The 25,931-nt window shown below is 33.1% G+C and overlaps 1 protein-coding gene across 5 annotated transcripts in view; it reads right to left on the bottom strand.

Annotated features, from left to right (window-relative positions):
* Positions 1-25,931, bottom strand: part of RGSL1 (regulator of G protein signaling like 1) — a 103,929-nt gene that overhangs the window by 61,766 nt on the left and 16,232 nt on the right. For 4 of the 5 annotated variants that reach the window (XM_031936996.1, XM_031936997.1, XM_031936995.1 and 1 more), the window contains one exon: positions 15,637-15,719. In XM_031936996.1, the coding sequence (XP_031792856.1) occupies positions 15,637-15,719 (83 nt within the window). Of the gene's footprint in view, positions 1-15,636; positions 15,720-22,181; positions 22,260-25,931 lie in introns of those variants that run through there. The other variant, XM_031937000.1, reaches the window with a different exon arrangement.

Below are 25,931 nucleotides of genomic sequence, written 5' to 3'. Positions count from 1 at the left end.
TTTATTTAATGAATATTAATGCAAAAATTTTGAACAAAATACTAACCAGGTGATTACAGCAATATATCACAAAGATTATACACTATGACGAGGTAGGATTTATATACCAGAAATGAAGGATTGGTTCAATATTAGAACTATCAACATAATTAATCATATCAATAATAAAACAAACAGAAACCATATAGTTTTCTCAATAGTTGCTGAAAAGGTTTTAGACAAATAGCACTCATTCCTCTTAAAAACACTGAGTGGGGGCAGCTAAGTGATGCAGTGGATAGAGAACCAGCCCTAAAGTCAGAAGGACCCGAGTTCAAATCTGACATCAGACATTTAAAACTTCCTAGCTGTGTGACCCTGGGCATGTCCCTTAATCCCAAATACTGCAGGGGGGTGGGAAACATTATAGAGCATAGGAATAATGGGAATAAACCTTAGAATGCCTAGCAGTATTTATCTAAAACCATTAGTAAACACTGTACTGGGGATAAGGTATAAGCCTTCCCAATAACATCGGGGTGAAGTAAGGATGTTCATTAATACCACTGTTATTCAATAGAATAGCATTAGAAATGTTGTCTATAGCAATAAGAGAAGAAAAATAAATCAAAGAAACTAGAATAGGCAATGAAGAAACAAAAAATATTGCTCTTTGCAGATATGATGGTATACTTAAAGAACCCTGGAAAATAAAACTAAAAGCTACTTGAAATAATTAACAGCTTTAGCAAAGTTGCAGGATAAAAGATAAATTCACATAAATCACCAGCATTTCTTTATGTGACCAACAAAATCAAGCAGCAAGAGACAGAAAGAGAAATTCCATTTAAAATAACTGTAAACAACATAAAGTACTTAGGAATCTACCTGCCAAGACAAATCCAGGAGCTGTATTAACACAATTTCTCATAAATGAAATTAGAACTTATATCAGTTGCTTATAAGTAGGCCAAACCAATATAATAAAAACAACAATCTGGCTTAAACCAATTTACTCATTTAGTACCATACCATACTACCCAAAAATAATTTTATTGAATTAGAATAAAAACAAAATTCATCTAGAAGAATAAAAAGTGAAGAATATAAAAAGAATTAATAAAAAAGATTAAAAGAAAGATGGCCTAGTCAAATCTGATCTTAAATTATATTATAAAGTAGTTATCATTAAAAGTATCTGGTACTGGCTAAAAAATAGAGTGGTAATTAGTAGAACAGATTATATATACAAGATACAATAATCAATGACCAAAATAACCTAGTTTTTGATAAACTCAAAGACTTCTTTGGGGCAAGCCTTTGGGACAAGAACACAGGAACTCACTACTTTACAAAAACTCTTGGGAAACTGGAAAACAATAGAACACAAACTAGATATAGATCAACATCTCACACTATAAGCCAAGGTAAGTTCAAAATGGGTGCATGATTTAGAAATAAAGGTGATGACACAAGCAAATTAAAAGAGCAGGGAATAGTTTATTTGTCAGACTTATGAGGAAGGGAAGAATTCATCACAAAAGATATAGAAAACATAAGAAATGTAAAATGGATCATTTTGATTATATTAAATTAAATAGGCTTTACTCAAAACAAAATAATACAACCAAGATTAGAAAGAAAGCAGAAAGCTGGGAAACAATTTTTATAGCAAGTATCTCTGATAAAAAAAAAGTCTCATTTCTTTGATATATAGAGAACTGAATCAAATTTATAAATATACAAGCCATTCCACAATTGATAAATGGTCAAAGGACACAATCAGGCAGTTTTCAGATGAAGAAATCAAAGCTACCTATAGGCATATGAAGAAATGCTCTAGATCACTTTTGATTAGAGAAATGCAAATTAAAACAACTCTGTGGTATCTCTTCACACATCAAATTGGTTAATATAACCTCAAAATGATAAAACTGTTGAAGAGGATGTAGGAAAATTGACATACTAATGTACTGTTGATGAAATTGCGAACTTTTCTGGAGAATAATTTGGAACTATATCCAAAAGGTAGCCAAACAGCGGATATCTTTTGATTTAGCAATGCCACTAAGTAGGTCTATATCTGAAAAACATCATAAAAATGGGGAAAAGATGTAGATATGCAAAAATATTTGTTTTGCTCTTTTTATGGTGGCAAAATATTGAAAATTTAATTGTAGTGTATAAATGTAATGTAATTTGCAATGAGAAATGATAAATAGATCCAAAACAATTCCAATAGCCTTTGAATAGAAAATACCATCTTCATCCAGAAAAAGAATTAAGGAGACTGAATATAAATCAACATATTCTATGTTCACTTCTTTTTTCTGTTTTTTTTAATCTCTCCTATGATTTTTCCCTTTTTGCTCTGATTTTTCTCTCTCAACATGATTCATAAAGCAATGTGTATTAAAATTAATAAATTTACTAGAAAAAAAATAATGAACAGATAGATTTCAAAAAAAGCTTGGAAAGACTTGTATGAAATTATGTAAAGTGAAACGAGAAGAAGCAGTTAAATACTGTACACAGTATCAACAACATTGTGTGAGAATTGAGTATTAATACTCAGCTCTTTTCAGCAACACAGTGATACAAGACAAGCACAAAGGACCATGAAGGAAAATGCTATCCACATCTAGATAAAGAAATGAAAGATTCTGTATGCAGATCAAAGCATATTTTAAATTACTTTTTTTGGGTGTTTTTCCTGTTTCTTATTTCCTAATGATGATTAACACAGAAATGTTTTATATAATAGCACATATATAAGCTACATCAATTAGCCTACCATTTTCAGAAGAGGGAGGGAACTGAGAGAGGGAGAAAAATTTAGAGTTCAAAATGTTGTAAAAATGAATGTTAAAAATTTTCCTGACATGTAATTGGGAAAAAATAAAATATTAAAAAAAGAAAAATGTGAATTGGTCTCAGGCAAAAAGTCTCTATTTCTGTCTGTCTCTCTGCATCTGTAAATTTAATGTTTCTCTCTGCCTCTCTGTCTCTAGAAGAGTTAAAAAAAAGATTTTAAAAATAAAATAAGAGGTAGAGGAAAAATTGAGAAATGAAGTGAGAATAATATAAAACAACCATTAAAAAGGATCCATAGTTTGGTAAAGAAAGCTAGAAAAAGCAGTTCAAAAATCCACTGAAAAAATAATTCTTTAAAAATTAAAATTAGGCAAGTGAAAGCTAAGGACTCTGTGAGACATCAAGAAACAGTTAAACAAAATTAAAAAAATGAAAAATTAGAAGAAAATGTGATATATTTCATTTAAAAAATTAACCTGGAAAATAGATAAAGGAAAGATAATTTAAGAATTATTGGACTACTTGAAAGTCATACTCAAAAGAGAAAGAAAGAAAAAAAGAAGTTGTACATCATACTTCAAGAAATTATCAAGGAAAATTACCCTGATATCTAGAACCAGAGAACAATATAGAAATTTAAAGAATCCAATCCTCACCTTCTGAAAGAGATCTTAAAATGAAAACCCCTAACAATATTACAGTTAAATTCCCATTACTCCTAAATCAAGGAGAAAATATTTCAAGCATCTAGAAAGAAATAATTTAAACATCATGGAGACACACTCAGGATAACACGAGATTTAGAAGCTTCCACATCGGAGGAGTGTAGGACTTGGAATATGATATTTAAGAAAGCAAAGGAGCTAAGATTACAACCAAGAATCATCTATCCAGGAAAACTGTGTTTTCCGGAGAAAAAATTGATAGAAGACTATTCAATGAAATAGAAGACTTCCGAGCATTCCTAATGAAAAGATCAAAGTTGAACAGAGAATTTGTTCTTCAAATAGGAGATTCAAGTGAAACATAAAACATTAAGGATTCAATAAGGTTAAGCTGTTTACATTTCTACAGGGGAATATGATACTTGTAACTCTTAAAAAATTTATCATTATTAAGGTAGTTAGAAGGAGTATAGATAGACTGAGGGCACAAGTATAAGTTGATTATAATAGGATGACCTAAAAAAGCAAACCAAAATTGAAGCATGATAAAGATGATTGTATTGTCAGAAGAGGAAACGATGAGATAGAATAAGATATATTATCTCACAGGAAGAAGCACAACAGACCTATTACAGTGAGGGGAAAGATGGGATGGTGGCAATATTTGAACCTCACTCGCTTAAGAGAATAATATAGTCAGTTGGATATAGAAATCTATCCTTACTACTTAAGGAAGTAGGAGGGGATAGGAATGAGAGAATGGGATGCTGATAGATAGGAGGACAAATTGGGGGAGGTGGAAGTCAGAAGCAAAATACTTGTAAGGAAGGACAAGATAAAAGGGTGAGGGAGGAAAGCATGGAAGGGAAGAAAGAGAGAGAGAGAAAGAGAGAAAGAGAGAGAGAGAGAGAGAGAGAGAGAGAGAGAACAGATACAGAGAAAAAGAAAAAAAGAATAAATGGAAGGGAGGAAAGTTGGATGGAAATACATAGTAATCATAACAGTGAATGTGAATGGAATGAACTCACCCACAAAATGGAAGCCGGTAGCAGAGTGGATTAAAACTGGAATCTTATAATACGTTGTTTAAAAGAAACACATTTGAAGTAGAGAGGTACACATAGAGTAAAGGTAAGGAGCTGGAGAGGAATCTATAATGTTTCAGTTGAGTTGTTAAAAACAAACAAACAAACAAAACCCAGGGATAATAATCATGATCTTGGGCAATTCAAAAGTAAAAATAGATCTAGTTGAAAAAGATAAGAAAAGAACCTATATCTTGCTAAAAGGTACCATAGAGAGTGAAATAATATAAATTCTAAATATATATGTATCAAATTGGGGAGAATACAAATTTTTAAAGGAGAAGTTAAATGAACTGCAAAAGAAATAGTAAGATTATATTAGTTGTTCAGTCATTTCAGTCATGATGGACTCTTCAGGATCTCATTTGGGTTGTTTTTTCTTTGCAAAATTGCTAGAGTAGCTCCCCTTTCAAATCATAATGCAATAAACATTACATTCAAAAACAGACCCTGGAAAGACACATTAAAATTAATTGGAAGCTAAATAATCTAATTATAAAGCATGAGTCAAAGAACAAATCATAGAAACAATCATAAATATATTAAAGAAAATAACACCATATCAACAATACTTAGGGGAAAATTTATATCTCTAAATGCTACATCAACAAAATAGAGAAAGAGAATATCAATGAATTGTACATGTAATTAAAAAAAACTAGACAAAGGAAAAATTTTAAATCCCAATTAAACACCATATAGAAAATCCTGACAATCAAAGGAGAGATTAATAAAATTAAAATGAACAATAACATTGAATCAATAAATTTAATAAATATTTTTATAAAAAAATAAACTAGATGAACCATTGGTTAAATTGATTTTTTTAAAAAGAAGAAAACCAAATTGACAATATTAAAAACTGAAAAGGGTGAATTAACTACCAATGAAGAGGAAATTAAAGAATTATTAGGAAATACATGCCAATTATATGTCAATAAATCTGATTAAGTGAAATATATACATATCTATAAAAATACAAATCACCCTAAGATTAACAGAAGAGGAAAAAAAAAAAACAAACAAGACATCAATGAACTTCCTAAGAAAAAAAATCCCTAGGGTCAGTTGGATTTAAAAGTGAATTCTTCCAGACATTTAAAAAACAATTAATTACAGTATTATCTAAACTATTTGGGGAAAAATAGGCAAAGAAGTAGTCTTTTTATGACAAATACAACAAATATGCTGATAGCTAAAATGGAAAGAATTAAAACAGAAAGAAAATTATAGATCCTTAACTCCAACTATAGACAATTTCCCTAATATATATTGTGCAAAAATTTCACACAAAATGCTAGCGAGGAGATTACAACAATATATCACAAAGATCATACTCTATGTCCAGCTGATATTTATACCAGAAATGCATAGCTGGTTCAATATTAGGGAAACTATCAGCATAATTAAGTATATCAATAACAAAACCAATAAAAATTATATCTCAATAGATGCAGAAAAAGCCTTTGACAAAATACAATGTCAATTACTACTAAAAATATTAAAGAATAGGAACAAATTGAGTTTTCCTTAAAATGTTAAGTAGTATCTAAGACCATCCACAAAATTATCTGTAATAGAAATAAGCTGAAAGCATTCCTGATAAGATCAAAGGAGAAGCAAGGATGTCCATTATTACCACGATTGCTCAATATTGTACTAGTTATATATTAGCTATAGAAATAAAATTAGAAAAATATTAAAGAAATTAGAATAGGTAATAAGAAAACAAAACTATCACTCTTCACAGGTGATATGATGGTATTCTAGAGCACCAACTAAAAAACTAGTCAAAAAAATGAACACTTTTAGTAAAATTATAAGATATAAAGTATACTCATATAAATCATTATTTCTACATATTACAACAACAAGAAATAGAAATAGAAATTCCATTTAAAATAACTAGGTTTTGTCTGGGAGCAGAGCCAAGATGGCAGAGAGGATACATATTTCTTTCTGTCCTTCTCCTACAACCCTCAGATTTATTAGCAAATCCAGCCTCTGAATTAGTCTGGATCAGCAGAATCTGCAAATATTAGGAGTGCAACAAATTACCAGCAGAAGATGATTTTGTAGATAGACAGAAAGGGTCTGTTTCAATTGGAAACAGGAGGGAGGCAGCCAAGCACAAACAGGCTGAACACAAACACCAGCACAGAAAGCACAGAGTTTGGGGCTGTGCAGACTCAGAGGGGCAGTGCAGATTCCATGTGGCAGAGAATCTACTGGGAGGAAACAGACCAGAAAAAGTCTGTTTCAATCAGAAATGGGAGGGAAGCAGCCAAGTACAAGCAGGCTGAACACAAACACCAGCAGAGAATTCCACCAGCACAGAATTCCAGGGTGGTGCAGACTCCATGGGATGGTTGGACTCTGGGAAGGAATCTACAATAATCTATAGCAGTGTTGGACACTCTGCCCTGTTTTCAAGCTAGTAGATCAGCAAAGAAGTTAGAAAACATCCAACACAAACACAAAAGGTAAATAGTGAACCTTGAAATGGGGGAGTCTCACAGGACCTGGACACTCCCACCCAGCACTGGGAGTGAATCACCACTGACCCAGTGCACCCATGGCCATTTATAGAGGAAGCCACTGTGTGTAGAGGAAGCTTGGAAGTACTCCCCCACCCCCACCCCATTCCCTAAAAGCAGACCTTAACTTAAAAAAAAAAAGAGTAAAAAAGTAAAAAGAATTCTGACCATAAACAGCTTTTATGGTGAAAGAGAAAAACAGACTCCAACCCTGAGGAGACTAAAGACAGACCATTTCCAGATGAAGCCCCAAAAGGTGATAAAACCTGGTCCCCATCACGCAAGATTCTTCTAGAAGAAATTAAAAAGGATCTTAAAAGAGAGCTAGAAGAAAAATGGGGAAAGAAAATGAAAACTTTGGAAGAAGGTTTGGAAAAGGCATATAACTCATTAAAAGATAGATATGATAAAAAAGGAAAAAGAAAACAATTCCCAGAAAAACAGAATTTGTGAAATGGAAGAAGAAAATAACTCCTTAAAAAACAAAATTTGTGAAATGGAAAAAAAAATTCCATAGAACAAAACAACTCATTTAAAAATTAAATTGAACAAATACAAAAAGAAGTTAAAAAGTAAATGAAGAAAATAATTCATTAAAATTCAGAACTGAACAAATGGAAATGAATGACTCAATGAGACAACAAGAATCAGTCAAGCAAAACCAAAAAAAGAAAAAAAAAAGAAAAAAGTAAAATACCTAATTGGGAAAACAATTGACCTGGAAGATAGATCTAGGAGAAACAATCTAAGGAGTATTGGACTCCCTGAAATTCATGATGAAAAAAAAAAAAAAGCCTAGACACTAATTTTTAGGAAATCATCAAAGAGAACTTCCCAGATGTCATAGAATCAGGAGGTAAAATGACCACTGAAAGAATTCACTGAACACTTCCTGAAAAAGATCCCAAAATTAAAACTCCAACGAATATTGTGGCTAAATTTGAGAACTATCAGACCAAGGAAAAATATTACAAGTAGCCAGAAAGAAACAATTCAAATACTTAGGAGCCACAATAAAAATTACTCTGGACCTAGCAACTTCCATTTTAAAGGATCAAAGGGCCTGTAATCTAATATTCTGAAAGGTGAAGGAACTTGGAATGCACCCAAGAATAAATTACCCTGTTAAACTGAGCATTTTCTTTCAGGGAAGAAGATGGACAGTCAGTGAAACTGGTGAATTCCACTTATTTTTGATGAAAAGATAAGAGCTAAACAAAAAATTTGACCTCCAAATATAGAACTCAAGAGAAGCATAAAAAGGTAAAAAGAAAACAAAAACTCTTGAGATCTATATTTCTGTTATGGGTATACATAGAGAGTACATGTATAATCTAATTTTACTGTTATAATATAACAAAAGAAACAAGAAGTGGAAAGAGGATTGTAACAGGAAAAAAAAAGGGGGGAAAGTGGAGATAAAATGAGGAAATTACATTTCAGAAAGAGGCAAAGAAAACCTATTATAATTGAGGAAAAAAGGGAGGGTGATGAATATTGAGTGAATCTTACTCTCATCAGATTTGGCTCAAAGTAAGAATATTAGATATATTTGGTTTCACCAAGAAACTTCTCTCACCTTAAAGAAAAATGGTAGGAGAAAGAGGAAAAGGGAAGGGTAGGCTAAATAAAAGGGAAAACAAAAATAGTAGGGGAAAGGTATAAGAAGGGGGAAGGGTCTCTAAAGGGGGAGAACTGCTTGAGGCAAATAGTGCTCATAAGTAAAATACTGGGGAGGCAGGAAAGGGGAAAAGAAAAGAGAAAATTATAATTTGGGGTTAATAAGATGGCAGGAAATAGAGAATTAATAGTTTTAACTGTAAATATGAAAGGGATGAACTATCTCAAAAAGTCTAAATGGATAGCAGACTGGATTAAAAGTCGGAATCCTTCAATATGTTGTTTACAAGAAACACATTTAAAGCAGAGCGATATATACAGAGTAAAGGTAAAAGACTGGAGCAGAATCTATTATGCTTCAGATAAAGTTAAAAAAGCAGGGGTAGCCATCCTGATCTTAGATCAAGCAAAAGCAAAAATTGATCTAATTAAAATAGATAAGGAAGGAAACTATATCTTGCTAAAAGGTACCATAAATAATGAAGCAATATCAATATTAAACATATATGCACCAAGTGGTATAGCATCTAAATTCCTAAAGGAGAAGTTAAGAGAGTTGCAAAAAGAAATAGACAGCAAAACTATAATAATGGGAGACCTCAACCTTGCACTCTCAGAACTAGATAAATCAAATGAGAAAATAAATAAGAAAGAAGTTAAAGAGGTAAACAGAATACTAGAAAAGCTAGATATGATGGATTTTTGGAGAAAATTGAATGGAGACAGAAAGGAGTATACTTTCTTCTCACCAATTCAGGGAATCTATACAAAAATTGACCATATATTAGGACATAAAGGCCTAAAAATCAAATGCAGAAAGGCAGAAATAGTAAATGTACTTTTTTCAGATCATGATGCAATAAAAATTACATTCAATAAAAGGCCAGGGAAAAATAGACCAAAAAGTAATTGGAAATTAAATAATCTCATCCTAAAGGATGAATGGCTAAAACAGCAAATCATAGACTCAATAATTTCATCCAAGAGAATGACAATAATGAGACAACATACCAAAATTTGTGGGATGCAGCCAAAGAAGTAATAAGAGGAAATTTTACATCTTTAGAGGCTTATTTGCATAAAATAGAGAAAGAGAAGACCAATGAATGACTTGGGCTTGCAATTTAAAAAGCTAGAAAAAGAGCAAATTAAAAACTCCCAATCAAAAACTAAATTTGAAATTCTAAAAATAAAAGGAGAGATTAATGAAATTGAAAGTAAAAAAAAAAACCTATTGAATTAATAAATAAAACTACAAGTTGGTTTTATGAAAAAACCAACAAAAGAGATAAATCTTTAGTTAATTTGATTAGAAAAAGGGAAGAGGAAAATCAAATTGTTAGTCTCAAAAATGAAAAGGGAGAACTATCCACCAATGAAGAGGAAATTAGAGCAATAATTAGGAGTTACTTTGCCCAACTTTATGACAATAAATTTGACAACCTAAGTGAAAGGGATGAATACCTACAAAAATATAGATTGTCCAGATTAACAGAGGAGGAAATAAATTATTTAAATAGTCCCATTTTAGAAAAAAAAATAAAACAAGCTATGAATCAGCTCCCTAAGAAAAAAATCCCCAGGACCAGATGGATTTACATGTGAATTCTGCCAAACATTTAAAGAATGATTAACTCCAATATTATATAAACTATTTGAAAAATAGGGAATGAAGGCCTCCTATCAAATTCCTTTAATGACACAGACATGGTACTGGTACTTAAACCAGATAGGATGAAAACAGAGAAAAAAAAATTATAGACCAATCTCCCTATGAATGTTAATGTAAAAAATTTGAATAAAATATTAGCAAAGATATTACAGAAAATCATCCCCTAGATAATATACCACAACCAACTAGGATTTATGCCAGGAATGCAGGGCTGGTTCAATATTAGGAAAATTATTAGCATAATTGACTATATCAGTTAACCAAATTAACAAAAACCATATGATTATCTCAATAGATGTAGAAAAAGCATTTGATAAAATTTAACACCCATTCCTATTAAAAATACTTGCAAGTATAGGAATAAATGGACTTTTCTTTAAAACAGCCAGTAGCATCTATATAAAACTATCAGCAAGCATTATATGTAATGGGAATAAACTGGAACCATTCACAGTAAAATCAGTGGTGAACAAGGTTGCCCACTATCACCATTACTATTCAATATTCAAAAACAAAACTATTCAATTTTGTATTAGAAATGCTATCTTTGACATAAGAGAAGAAAAAGACATTAAAGGAATTAGAGTAAGTAATGAGGAAACAGAATTATCACTCTTTGGAGATGATATGATGGTATACTTGGAGAACCCTAGAGAATCAACTAAAAATCTATTAGAAGTAATCCATAACTTTAGCAAAGTTGCAGGATACAAAATAAATCCACATATATCATCAGCATTCTTATACATCACTAATAAAATCCAGCAGCAAGAGATACAAAAAGAAATTCCATTTAAAATAATTATTGAAAGGATAAAACATTTGGGAGAGTCATACTAAGGGAGGGTCAGGAACTATATGAGCAAAACTACAAAACACTTTCCACACAAATAAAGTCAGATCTAAGCAACTGGAAAAATATCAACTGCTCTTGGATAGGTCAAGCAAATATAATAAAGATGAAAATAATCTATAAATTAATCTATTTATTTAATGCAATACCAGTCAAACTCCCAAGAAACTATCTTACTAATGTAGAAAAAAATAACAAAATTCATCTGGAAGAACAAAAGGTCAAGAATTTTAAAGGAATTAATGAAGAGAAAAGCAAATGAAGGTGGCCTAGCTGTATCAGATTTAAAACTATATTTATAAAGCAGCAGTCATCAAAACCATTTGGTACTGGCTAAGAAACAGAAAAGTTGATCAGTGGAATAGGTTAGGTTCACAGAACAAAATAGTCATTGACTATAATAATCTAGTATTTGGCAAACCCAAAGACCTCAGCTTTGCAGATAAGATTTGACAAAAACTTCTGGGAAAATTGGAAACTAGTATTGCAGAAAGTAGGCATAGAGCCACACCTAACATTGTATTCCAAGATAAAGTCAAAATGGGCTCATGATGTAGACATAAAGAATGATATTATAAACAAATTAGAAGAACATAGGACAGTTTACCTTTCAGATTTGTGGAGAAGGAGGGGATTTGTGACTAAAAAAGAACTAGAGATCATTAAAAATAGTTAATTTTGATTATATTGTTTTTAAAAATTTTTAGTTAAAATTAAAAAGTTTTAGTACAAACAAAACTAATGCAGACAAGATTAGAAGGGAAACAATAAAGTGGGAAAACATTTTTACATCCAAAGGTTCTGATAAAGACCTCATTTCTAAAATATATAGAGAATTGACTCAAATTTATAATAGTTCAAGTCATTCTCCAGTAGATAAATGCTGAAAGGATATGAACAGACAATTTTCAGATGAAGAAATTGAAACTATTTGTAGTTACATGAAAATGTCCTTCAAATCACTATTGACCAGAGATATAAAAATTAAGACAACTCTGAGATACCACTACATACCTCTGAGATTGGCCAAGATGACAGGAAAAGATAATGATGAATGTTGGAGGGGATGTGGGAGAATTAGGACAGTGATACATTGTTGGTGGAACTGTGAACAGATCCAACCATTCTGGAGAGCAATTTGTAACTGGGCTCAAAAAGTTATCAAACTGTGCAAATCCTTTGATCCAGCAGTGTTTCTATTGGGATTATATCCCAAGGAGATCTTAAAGGAGGGAAAGGGACCCATATGTGCAAAAATATTTGTGGCAGTCCTCTTTATAATGGCAAGAAACTGGAAACTGAGTAAATGCCCATCAATTGGAGAATGGCTGAATAAATTATGATACATGAATGCTATGGAATATTATTGTTCTGTAAGAAATGACCAGCAGGATGGTTCCAGAAAGGCTTGGAAAGACCTACGTGAACTAACTCTAAGTGAAATGAGCAGAACCAGGAGATCACTATACATAGCAACAACAAGACTATATGACGATCAATTGTGATGGACATGGCTCTCTTCAACAATGAGACAATTCAAACCAGTTCCACTTGTTCAGTGATAAAGATGACAATTTGCCTATATTGATTTATTTATTAAGTATCAAACAACTCAAACTACTGACAAATTATTTGATTGATTTAGAAAAAATAACAACAAAATTCATTTGGAAGAACAAAAAGTCAAGAAAATCAGTGCTAGATATGAAGGTGGCCTATTTATAAAGTAATTGTAAAAGTGTTGTAAAGTATTGTAAAGTGTCAGTCATCAAAACAACCTAGTACAGACTAAGAAACAGAGTGATATATTAGTGGAATAGATTAGGTACATATTACACAGTAATAAATGACCATGATAATCTACTATTTGATATGTACAAAGACCCAAGCTTTTGGATCAGGAAGTCACTATTTAACAAAAACTGCAAACTAAAATGGCAGAAACTAGGTGTAGACCAACATTTCACACCATATACCAAGATAAGATCAAAATTAGTACATTACTTAAACATAAAGGTGATACCATAAACAAATTAAGTTTGCATGGAATAGTTTATCTGTCAGATCTATGGATAAGGGAAGAATTCACAATCAAACAAGAAATAGAGAGCATTATGATATGTAAAATGAATAATTTTGATTATATTAAATGAAAAAGGCTTTGCACAAACAAAACCAATACCATCAAGATTAGAAAAAAAATGCAGAAAGATGGGAAACAAATTTTACATCAAGTTTCTCTGATAAAAGCCTCATTTCTGAAATACATAGGAAATTGAGTCAAATTTATTTTTAAAAATGTCATTCCCCAGTTGATAAATGATCAAAGGATATGAACAAGTAATTTTCAGATAAAGAAATAAAAAGCTATTAATAATCATATAAAAATGCTCTAAATCCCACTACTGATTAGAGAACTACAAATTAAAACAATTCTAATATATTATCTCATACCTATCAGACTGGCTAAAATGACAGAAAAAGAAATTGAGTAATGATGGAGGGGATATATAGGAAAACTAAAACACTAATGCATTGTTGATGGAATTTTGAACTATCCCAACCAATCTGTAGGACAATTTGGAGCGATGCACAAAGAAATATAAAGTATACATGCTCTCTCTCTGACCCAGCAATACTACCACTAGATCTGTATTCCAAAGAGATTAAAAAAGGGAGGGGCAGTGAGAATGGGACTTATTTGTAAATAAATAAGTTATAGTAGCTCTTCTTGTGGTGGCTAAGAAGTGGAAATTGAGACAATGTCTATCAAATGGGGAATGGCTGAATAAGTTGTCGTATATGATTTTAACAGAATGTTATACTATAAAATTTAGTAGGATATCAGAAAAACCTTCAAAGACTTACATGAATTGATAGAAAGTAAAGTGAGCAGAACCAAGAGAACAACATACAAAGCAACAGCAACATGATATAATGATCGATTGTGAAAGATTTAGGCATTATCACTGTATTCAATGATTCAAAATAATTCCAAAGTATTCATGATGAAAAATGCTACCCATCTTCAGAGAAAAATTGATGGTAACTTCAGAGAAAAATTGCAGATTGAAGCATGCTATTTTTTTAAACTTTCTTTAAGCTATTGCTGTTGTTATTTTGGTCTGTGTTTTCTTTATTATTCTGATACAGAAATATATTTGCATGATTGCACATGTATAATCTATTTCAAATTGCTTTTCATCTCAGAGAAGGGAGAAGGGAGAGAAAATGAAAAGGGAGAGAATTTAGAATGCAAATTTTTTTTTTTTAATTTAATAGCCTTTTATTTACAGGATATATACATGGGTAACTTTACAGCATTAACAATTGCCAAACCTCTTGTTCCAATTTTTCACCTCTTACCCTCCCCCACCCCCTCCCCTAGATGGCAGGATGACCAGTAGATGTTAAATATATTAAAATAGAACTTAGATACACAATAAGTATACATGACCAAAACATTATTTTTAGAATGCAAATTTTTAAAAGAATTTTAAAATTTCTTTTTTCATGCAATTTGGGAGAAAATAAAATATTACTTTAAAAATGAAAATGACTGAATGATGAATAAAGAGAGAAGATTCTAAGAGCAAAGTCTAATGGAATCATTTTTATACCAATTGGGAATTTCAAACCGACTGTAAAGTGGACTAGTGCTATTTCTGCAATTCAAACAGAATCAGTTAATATATGACTAGAGACTTTATGTTTTGATGTTGAAACTTAGTAATTTTTCTTAATAGCTGTTTATACATAGTTTTTAAGGTTTGCAGAGGTGCTTTTTACATATCATTATATTTGAGTCCCACAACAACCCTGAGATACTGTTGCCATTTTAAGAATGAGGGAATTGAGTTCAATAGAGGTTAAATAATTTCCCCACGTTCTGAGACTGCATTGGAACTGAGGTTTTTCTGCATCCAGTTTTAACATTTTTTCTATTATCTATCTATCTGGATCACTGAATCCCCTAACTTCCTAAAATATTTATGTTCACTTTTGTCTTGAATTGTTAATCAAATTAGATGAAAATACTTTGGTTTGTTTTTACCAAATACATGATATAATATAATACAATATGACACAACATAATGATGATAATAAAAGATAACATTTATATAGTACTTATTATGTTCCAGGCATTTCCCCAAGCCTTCTTTTTTCTAATTTTTATCTTAACTGATCCTCCCAACAATCCTTCAAGGAAGTTATACTATTATCCTCCATTTTACAGATGAGGAAACTGAGGCAGATAGAAATTAAGTTTCTTGCCCAAGGACAAATGGCTAGTAAATGACTTCTGACCCAGAGCTGTATCCTCTACATCACCTTCACAATACAATACAATTTCATATATAATATATGTTAAGTCTTCAGGGGCTTAAGTTAATATGCAACAGATACTTACTGGGAGAGACAGAAATGTGTTGAAAAAATCAGCAAAGATTTCATCTTCTAGCAGTACTATAAGGTTTGTTGAAGCAATGGCATCTATATGGGAAATAAGAAATCAAATCAATAAACTAGGCTTACAGTCAACACCCAGAAATAAGATGACTAAAAAGGTTATCTTTGGAAGGGACCTTAAGGTTATCTAGTCTTATCCCCAATGCAAGAGTGATCTCTAGGTTATCATGATGCATGACCATTTAGCCTTTGCTCAGAAACTTCTAGGGATAATCATCTTAATAGTTCATGAAGCAATTCTCACCAATTTCAAATAGTTTTAATTGTTAGCAAGTTCTTATACTGAACCATTCAGGGGTCCAAATTTTGCTTTTGGAGTTACATAAAATAGGTCAAATCCCATTTCTCCTTGATCATCTTTTAAATATTTAAGCATTGTATTCACATGCCACCTAGCTGACTGTGTTGGTTAACTATTGTCTCTAAGAATAAAATAGAATAGTCTTGGACTGATATTTAAAACCCTCTGTATTTGGTTCTTGCCTATCCTTTCCAGACTTAATATTAGCTCCTTTCACGCATTCTTTGGTCTAGCCAAAATGGTCTACTTACATTTCCTGGAATATTCCAGCTTTTACCTTCAAAAAGGCTGTTCCCAATGCTTAAAATATATTCTTTCTTTCTTTCTTAGCCTTCCCACATCCCCCTATTTCTCTTATATTTTCTTGTGTTTATCTGCATACCTATTGTAAACATTGTATATATTGTCTTCGGAAAATGTAATTTCACTGAGGGCAGGGAATGCTTTTAGTTTCAATCTTTGCTAACTTAGCCCCTGGCTCAGTGTCTTGTACAAAGTAGCTATGTAGATGTTTGTTCCAAAATAATTGAATCACCCATTTTACAGATGAAAAAATCGAGGCTCAAATGTAAAGTGATTGGCTCAAGGCTACACAACTGGTAAATAACAGAATTTGAACACAGACTCCTTCCTGATACCAAGTTTAGCATTCTTCCCAATTCCCCATACTGCTTTGTTGTTCTTAAAGTGATTACTGCCTTGTTGTTCTTAAAGTGACACTGAGCCACAGAGAGCAAAGCTATAGGTTGCAAGGATTATATATGTGCATGTGGAAAGTGTGAGAAATGATTCTAAACTTTTTGCTTGATATGAGGCATTTCTATCATTCCCACAGGAATTGGGAGAATTTTCTTGAATCTGTATGAGTTTGGCTAAAAGTAATTTCTCTTTTTGTTCTGTAAGTAAAAGAATTCCTAGGTTTAAATATCATTTTAACCTTAGTAATTGCAGAGTTGCTGAGAATCCTTTCTAGGAAATTAAACAAATCAGTTTTTGAAGTTCCCATGGATTCTTTGTGTTAGGGAAAATCTCTCTTAGACACAGCGACAGTAAGATTATGTAATGATCGACTATGATAGACTTAGATCTTCTCAGCCATGCAGTGATTCATGATAATTCTGATTGATAGACATGGGATGGAAAATGCCATCCACATCCAGAGAGAAAACAATGGAGACTGAATATGGATTGAAGCAGAGTATTTTCACCTTTTTTTGTTTGCTTTTTCTTTCTTGTGGCTCCCCTCCCCCCTTTTTGTCTGATTTTTCTTGCACAACATGACATTAATTTTTTTTGTTGTTGTTGGGGAGGAGCAGAGCCAAGATGAAAGAGAGTACTTAGGACATTATCTGGGCTCAACCCAGCTTCCCTCAGAATCAATACTAAATCAAGCTTCTTAGTGGATATTAGAGTGACAGAATCCACAAATATTTGGAGTGTAATTATTTTCCAGCCTAAGACATCTTGGAAAGACTTCAGGAAAAGACTATTTCAACTGGGCAGTGGGGAATTTGTCTCACAATATGAGGAAGCTGGGATTAAAAGGTCCAGCATAGGGAATTTAGGAGGAGGCTCTTAGCCAAAATACAGACGTGTTGGCTACTCTGTCATGGTTCTGAAGACCAGTAAGATCAGCAGATTAGCTGTGAGATTACCAGCTTAACTACAGAAAGCAAATTGTGCACCCCAAATGCCAGCATAACAAATGGGACTTGGCCAGGCTCATCTAGTGCAGTAGGGGAAGCCTACAGCACCACTGGCTGCAACACAGTCAGTGAGAAGCCCCATTGCCCTGCAGAGAAAGCTTAGAACAATCTTCCTTGTGCCCTAAGAGCAGACTTCAACCTTTAAAAATGAGCAGAAAAGCATAAAGTTCATTAATCATAGAGAGCTACTATGGAGAGAGATAAGATCAAAACACAAATCCAGAAAAGGACAGCAAAGGCAAAATACCTCCAGGTGAAGCCTCAAAGTGGATATGAATTGGTCTTCAATTCAAAAAGCTCTCTTGGAAGAGTTTAAAAAGGATCTTAAAAGAGAGACAGAAGAAAAATGGGAAAAGAAATGAGAGCTATGCAGGAAAGTTATGATAGTTTGGAGAAAAAAAAAAAACAACTTGATTGAAGAAAATGACTCCTTAAAAATTAAATTTGGTGAAATGGAAAATAATATGCTAAAAAAACAACTTCTTAAAAATAAATTTGATGAAATAGAAAAAGAAAACAACTCTTTAAAAATAGAATTGGTGAAATGGAAAAAAATTCACTAAACAAAACATTTTAAAAAGTACAATTGGCCAAATACAAAAGAAGATAGAAAAGCTAACTGAAGAAAATAATTCACTAAAAGTTAGCATTGGATAAATAGAAATGAATGACTCAATAAAACATCAAGAAGCAGTCAAAAAAAATAATAAAAAAAAAGAACAAAACATAAAATACCTCATTGGAAAAACAACTAACCTGGAAAATAGATCCAGGAGAGACAATCTAAGAATTATTAAGCTATCTGAGAGCCATGGTAAAAAAAAAAAAAAAAAGATCCTGGACAACATCTTTCAAGAAATAATCAAGGAAAACTGCTCTGATTTTCTAGAAATAGAAGGTAAATAGTCATTGAAAGAAATCACCAGTCACTTCCTGATAGAGACCCTGAAATGAAAACTCCAAAGAATGTAGTAGCTAAATTCCTGAATTATCAGATCAAACAGCCAGAAGGAAACAATTCAAATCTTGAGGAGCCACAATCAGGATTACCCAAGACCTAGCAGCTTCCACATCAGAGGGCTAGGAGATGATATTTCAGAAAGCAAAGGAAATTGGACTACAATCAAGAATCAACTACCAAGCAAAATTAAGCATTATGTTTCAAGGGAAAAGATGGAAGTTCAATGAAATCAGGAATTTTTAATCATTTCTGATAAAAAAGGCAATCAAGTTACAAAAGAATCTCAAAAAAAAAAAAGGTCTATTACATATCTATCATAGTAATGAATTTATAAAAACCCATTAAAGGCAATTTCTCCCTTATGGGTGTTTCTGTTGCATCTTGTTTACATAAAATGGTACATTTAACCCATTTGTATAACATATGAGTACAAACATTACAGATTTATTAACCCAAGTAACTGCTGTATATCAGACAGTAAAATCAGTAGATAATGAAGTTGACAAAGCTGTAAGGCTATAACTGAGAACAATACAGGGTTGTATGAAGTTACTTTAAAATATTATTGTGTTCCAGCAATATCTTTCTAAAGGGTTCATTTCTAAAATATATAGAGAACTGACTCAAATTTATAAGAATACAAGCCATTTCCCAATTGATAAATGGTCAAAGGATATGAACAATTTTCAGAAGAGGAAATTAAAGCTATTTGTAGTCATATGGAAAAATGCTCTAAATCACCATTGATTAGAGAAATGCAAATTAAGACAATTCTGAGGTATCACTTTACACCTCTCAAATTGGCTAAGATGACAGGAAAAGATGATGAATGTTGGAGGAGATGTGGGAAAACTGCGATACTAATGAATTGTTGGTGAAATTGTGAAACAATCCAACCCTTCTGGAGAGCCATTTGGAACTATGCCCAAAGGATTATAAACTCTGTATATCCTTTGATCCAGCAGTGTCTCTACTGAATTTGTATACCAAGGAGATCATAAAAAGAGAGAAAAGGAATCATGTGTACAAAAATGTTTTAAGCAGCCCTTTTTGTAGTTGTAAGGAATTGGAAATGCCTGGATGCTTTACAGCTGGGGAATTATTGATTAAATCATGGTATTTGAATGTAATGGAATATTATTGTTTTATAAGAAATGATGAGCAAGCTGATTTCAAATAGGCCTGGAAAGACTTATATGAACTGATGCTGAGTGAAGTGAACAGAATCAAGAGAACATTGTATACAGCCTCAACACAATTATGTGATGACCATCTGTGATGAGCTTGGCTCTTTTTAATAATGAGGTGATTGAAGGTAATTCCAATAGACTTGGCTAGAAAGAGGCATCCATATCCACAGAGAAAACTATGAAGACTGGATGTGGATCATAGTATTTTCACATTTGTTGTTTCTTTTTTCCTTGTTTTTTCCCCTTTTGATCTGATTATTTTTTGCACATCATGATGAGTATGGAAATATTTTTAGAAGATTGCACATATTTAACCTATATTGGATTGCTTACTGTCTTGGGGAGAGGGAAAGGGGGAGAAGAGGGAAAAAAATTTGGAGCATAAGATTTTGCATAGATGAATGTTGAAAACTATCTTTGCATTGAATTTGAATTTGAAAATTTGAATTTGAAAAATGAAATGCTCATAAAAAGAAATATGATTAAAATATTGTATATGTATAATCTCTATCAAATTGCTTATTGTCTCATGGAGGAATGTGGTAGAGGAGGGAGGAAGAAAAAATTTGGAACACAAAATCTTACAAAAATATTGAAAATTATCTTTACATGTATTTAGAAAAATAAAATGTTATTGAGAAAAATTATAAGCAGAAAACAAAAATAAATAAAAATGTACAATTATTTTTTTTAAATGTCTTTTGGAGAGATTTTGAAAGAGATATCCCTCAAATATGTAGCTAGATTTTGTTGTCAGTAGAAATACTCCAGTTTAAGGATTCCATGAATAAATGTTTGCCAAGTGAATAAACGGATTAATGATTTATGTTTCCTGTAGGTCTTCATGAACAGAATCAGATTGACCACCTTTTAAAATTTGCCTCTGCTCCTTGGCTCTAGAAGTGACAAGATTTTTGTGATTTCTCTGTTGTTGTTATTGTTTATCCTTCATTCTCCAGGAAGACCATACTATCAGGGAGGTGATACCATAATATGCAAGTAAATTGAATTTAATTAAGAGAGAGCTGTGCAAAGTCACTTGCCTAAACTTTTCCCTCAAGAACCATCTGGTTCAATGACAAAATATAAGTCAAGACTTCTGGAGATTGCCCTTTGATGAAATGGGAGAGCCTGGCCTTTTTAAGCTAAGGTCTTCAATAGGTCTCAGTTTGACTGAATCTCTACCCATTCAGTAATTAAAGCTACATGGCAATTGAGGCAAAGTTACTTTTTCATCTAGTACCAAAAAAATCTAAACAAATAAATCTAGGAAAGGAAGACTCTCAGGATCCCTCCTTCCCTTTCTTCCTCCCTCTTTCCCTCTTTTCCTCCCTCTGTCCACATAGGGTATGACACATTTACCTACAGATTCTCATAAAAGCATTTTCCCCCTCTTTTGTACCTCTGAACCCTCCCAAGATATCTTGGGGTCTATTGGCTATATTTCTTTCTTAAGGATCGTGCCTCAAACCAAAACCAATCAGATTCTCATTGGCCACCAATAGGTCCTAGGTCCTTTTGCTCATTGTTTGGGTCCTGAATAACTCAGATTGCATAAAAATAGCAGTCACTATTTATGTGGCACTATTAACAAACCCTAGAAAATTAGATCTATTAAAGATTTTAGTGACATCCAGTTTTGTCATGGTCCTAGCCCCTATGTGGTTGTGATTTTCCTTTTTATCCTGAATCTCCCATTTCCTTTATCTTCTACTTCTTTTTTGTTTTTTACCATTTAAACATTTATCTAACATTTAATGCCATGTGTAAGGCATTAAAACTTAAATATTAGTAATGCACAGATTAAAAAAAAAAAAGGCCCTGCTCTCAAGTAGCTTTATTTTTTACTTATTTCCTCATTTCCTTCTGATTCTTAAATACTCCTATTGCCAAGCTTCCTATAGATCCTTGAAAACATGTAGTCATCCAGTCTCCCAACAATCATCAATTAAGCTCTTACTGTTTGCTGGGCACTGTGCCAAGTGAGGGGGATATATAAAGAAAGATAAAAATATAGTCCCTGCCCCCAGGAAGCTCACCTTCTGAAGGAGGAGCTCACTTAATCGGCAGGAATCATTTCCAACTCTCCATAATAATCAAAAGTTCTAAAATTAACTGCATTTTGCCTCCCTTCACTTCCATTTCCCTTCCATAAAATGGAGTATCTCCAAAAGGCTGGCAACAGAATGGCAGGGGTAAACAAAGAGCTTGGACACTGGAAAAGCTAAAAGCTTTGCTTTCCAGCCCTGAAAAGCTGGATGGATTCTACTAAATACTAGGGTGAGGGGAATCTGAGGGTACTTCACCTCAAACCGTGGAGTTACCTACCCACATTTCTCATGTTGGCTCTCTCAGCAGCCACCAGAACAGAACCTTTGTGAAACAACAGTGGCAACTGTTTGAAAAAGAGTTCCAGATTCCAGCCAGGTGGGTGTTTTACCTGATCTCTCAGGACCTCTAGGAGCAGTTGGCTTGGCTCCAATTAGCCAGGTTCTTCCATTTTGTCTCCTTCTAGCCAGTCTTTAATCAGCACTGGCTTTCATTGGCTAGTGATTGTTTTCTGACTAGTATCAGCTTTCCCATAATTTCTCTTTTTTTTTTTTTTTTTTTTTTTTTGTCTCTTCAGTCATAGTTCTTAGAGAGATAAGGACTTGAAATTGTGTTCTCCCACTGCAGGCTCCTACAAGTGAGGGCTCCAAAGTAGTAAGTGATCAGTGAGCATTTATGAGGCCGATTTTTTAGACAAGCCAGAGGCATCTTTATCTCTCCTTCTGTTCCCAAATCCATCTTTATGGACCTTAGAATTACAGGTTAATAACTGAAAAAAGCCTTGCAGATTATTAACTTACTGTAAATCCCTGATTTTACACTATTGTGTAGACAATTGAAGCTCAGAGAAGATTAATTTGACCAAGGTCACAGAGGAAGAAGTAAGGCAATGATATGAACAAAGACCAGTAGTTCAATCAAGGTCATAAATCCTATGTCCTTTCTCCTTTAACACAATACTTGGATTTGTACTCTTACCAAATATATGAAATGTTCCTTTCACCCAGGATGTACATTCCCCACCCAAAACAACTCATTGTTAGATATTACTTTACTATTTGAAAGAAAGTGAGTTTATATCCATTATCTCATCAGAAGCTCACTTCCCCTGTGAGTTAGACAATGAAAGTGTGATTAGCATCTCTTGATAAATGTGGAAACTGAGACTCAGAAAAGTGAGTGACCCAAGATCAAATAGGTAGAATCTGTCTTCATGGGACTCCCAAGTAATTATGATAGCATTATTTTAGAGTGCTTTGGGGGATTCCTTGACTGCTGTCAAAATAAAAGGTAACATTTACTACTTTGAACTACAGAAAGCATCTTTTCCTCACAATTGCCATCATGTAGGTGATGAAAGAAAATGAAGAATTTTGCCAAGCAGGAAACAAGTTCAGAAAGATGGTGATTTTTCTGCAACTACCAAGCCATCAACTACCAGAATTGGGGTCTGAATCCAGATTTCAATCACTAATGAGCAATCCTTCTAATACATATACATATATATGTATATATATATATATGTTTTATGTATATTTAAATATTTGCTATGTGTCAGGTTCTATGCTAGACTCTGGTGAAAGAAACACAGAAGTTAAATGGTTAACATCCAGTATTCTTCTAACTATGCAAAACTCTCTCTTGGAGGTACTCAATACAAAGGAGCTATGTCAATCTAAGGTTATGAGATCATAGCTTTTGAGGTGACAGGGACTCCTAGGTGATTGAATCTAACTTAATTTAGAGATGAAGAAACTGAAGCCAGAAAAATTAAATGATTTACTCAGGGTCACCCAGCTACTTGTGTCAAAAGAAAGATCCATTTGCAAGACTTCCTTACTCCAACCAAATACTCTCTCCACTACCCTACACTGTCCATGTTGATGTTGGCATTTATATTGCATTTTTCTCCAAAGATGACATTGTCAGATCAAAACAAATGGTGAAATGAACAATTTGGACTAATTCTTTACCATGAACCCTTCACATGTTCCCCCATCTCTAATTCCCTTTCTCCCCATCTCCCCAAATACTGTGAGTTTTTAGAGATAATAGAAATAGGAAATAAAATGAGAAGGGTAGCAAGAGCAATAAAATAGGTTACACTGGTTCAAAATGGAAGTATAATGAAAGCTACCAAGGAATCTGGCCTTCACTCCTTTTGTCATTTAATACATTGGAGGTCCCATACTGTTTTCTATTTCACTGAAAAAGAAAAAAAAATCCAATCAGTGCAGTGTCTCCAAAGGGAGGAGAAAAGAATTGGTTTCAATTTAGTTTGAAATTACCATTACTCATCACCATTGTGCCAAGGAGGAAAATCCTTGTTACAAAGGTAGTTTGACTTAATGAGACATGAAGTTTGGCATAATTGGAACTCTGTTTGAATCTTTTAATTACTGTTGTTCAGTTATTTTTGCAGTTGAGTCTGACCCTTCATGACACCTTGGGGGTTTTCTTGGCAGATATTGAAGTTGTTTGCCATTTCCTTCAACTCTTTTTATAGATGAAGAAACTGAGTCAAACAGAGTTAAGTGACTTGTTCAAGGTCGTGCAGCTAGTGTGTGAAGCTAGATTTGAATTCAAGAAGATGAACTTAGGAAATCTTCTTGGTTCTCAGTCCAGCAATCTATCTACTGTGCTACAAGTTGGCAGTGTGATTTGGAAAAATCATTTAACTTCTGTGAGCCTACTTTCCTTATCCACAAATAAAAAAAACTGCAAAAAAAAATCTTTAAATTGGTATTATTTTATATAGTGATCCCCACTACTAGGTATGTAACATTAATAACTGTAGCTAAGTAGAACAGTGGATAGAGCACTAGGCAGGGAATCAGGAAGAACTGAGTTCAAATATTGTCTCAGGCATTTACTGGCTGAGTGACCCTAGGTAAGTGACTTAAGTTTGTTTCCTCATCTGTAAAATGAGCTAGAGAAGGAAATGGCAAAGCACTCGCAATAGCTTTGCCAAGAAACTCCCAAAAGATTGAAAAATTGGATAAGAGTGAGCAAGAACACTAATAGAGAACATTTATTTTCAGAACAGCCCTGTGAGATAAGGGCTATTATTATTATTCTCACTTTATAGATAAGGGAACTATGGCAGACACAAGTTGAATGATTTGTTCAGGGTCTTATAGTTAATAAATTTATAAGGCAAGATTTGAATGCAGGTTGTCCTGACACGAAGTGCATTCTTCTATCTACTGTACCACCTAGCTGTCTATACCAAAGAGTTCAAAAATAGAGGGAAAGAATCCATATTGACAAAAATATTTATAAGCAGTATTTTTATTATATCAACTAGAAGCAATGTGGGTGCCTATTAATCAATAATTGAATAATTATTCAACATAATAGCATATATGATAATGGGAGAAACCTGAGACTTGACGAACTGGTACAGAATAAAATGAGTTTTGTTACAAATTAACTTTGATAATAAAGGGTGTGATGACCGCATATTTTAAAATCAGCTGGAGTCAGGAATTCAGGTTAAGGGAAAATCTTCAATCTTTATTCTCAGTAGAGGTGAAGAAGGATCGGAGGTGAAGGGGGATGGGAGGTAAAGGGGGGTTCACGATCACAATGTGTGCAGCTGAGTCAAGAAACCAGCCAGACCAGAACCCAGCCAGTAGTCTCTCTCCGCTTCTCTCCGCCCCTCTGCCTCCACCCACCAAAATCATCATTTCCTATACAACACATCAGGACAAAGAGTGGGCGGGGCCATTCTTTCTCCAAGCATATATATTAATAGAGTATGGTCTAATTACTATTTAGCCTCACATGCTTTGGACCTCAGTGCATCAACTCAAGCTTCAGCCCATTACAAAAGGGGAACAAGGGGAAAAACTTGAGAACTCACTTTTAAAAAGGCAATGACCAGCTATGGCTTCAGGAGGCTGATTGATAATAAAGCATGAATGTCAATGCACTTCAGACACTGGCCATGGGAATGTGTTGTGCACAACTCTGGTCATAAGGGAAGGCTTCTGTCTAACAGATTAGAGTCAAAGAGGAGGGGAATAA

The sequence above is a fragment of the Sarcophilus harrisii genome, chromosome 4 (genome assembly GCF_902635505.1).
Source record: "Sarcophilus harrisii chromosome 4, mSarHar1.11, whole genome shotgun sequence".
NCBI classification, from domain to species: Eukaryota; Metazoa; Chordata; class Mammalia; order Dasyuromorphia; family Dasyuridae; genus Sarcophilus; species Sarcophilus harrisii.
Note: the sequence above shows the minus strand (reverse complement) of the source record. Positions and strands in the feature narration are given on the sequence as shown.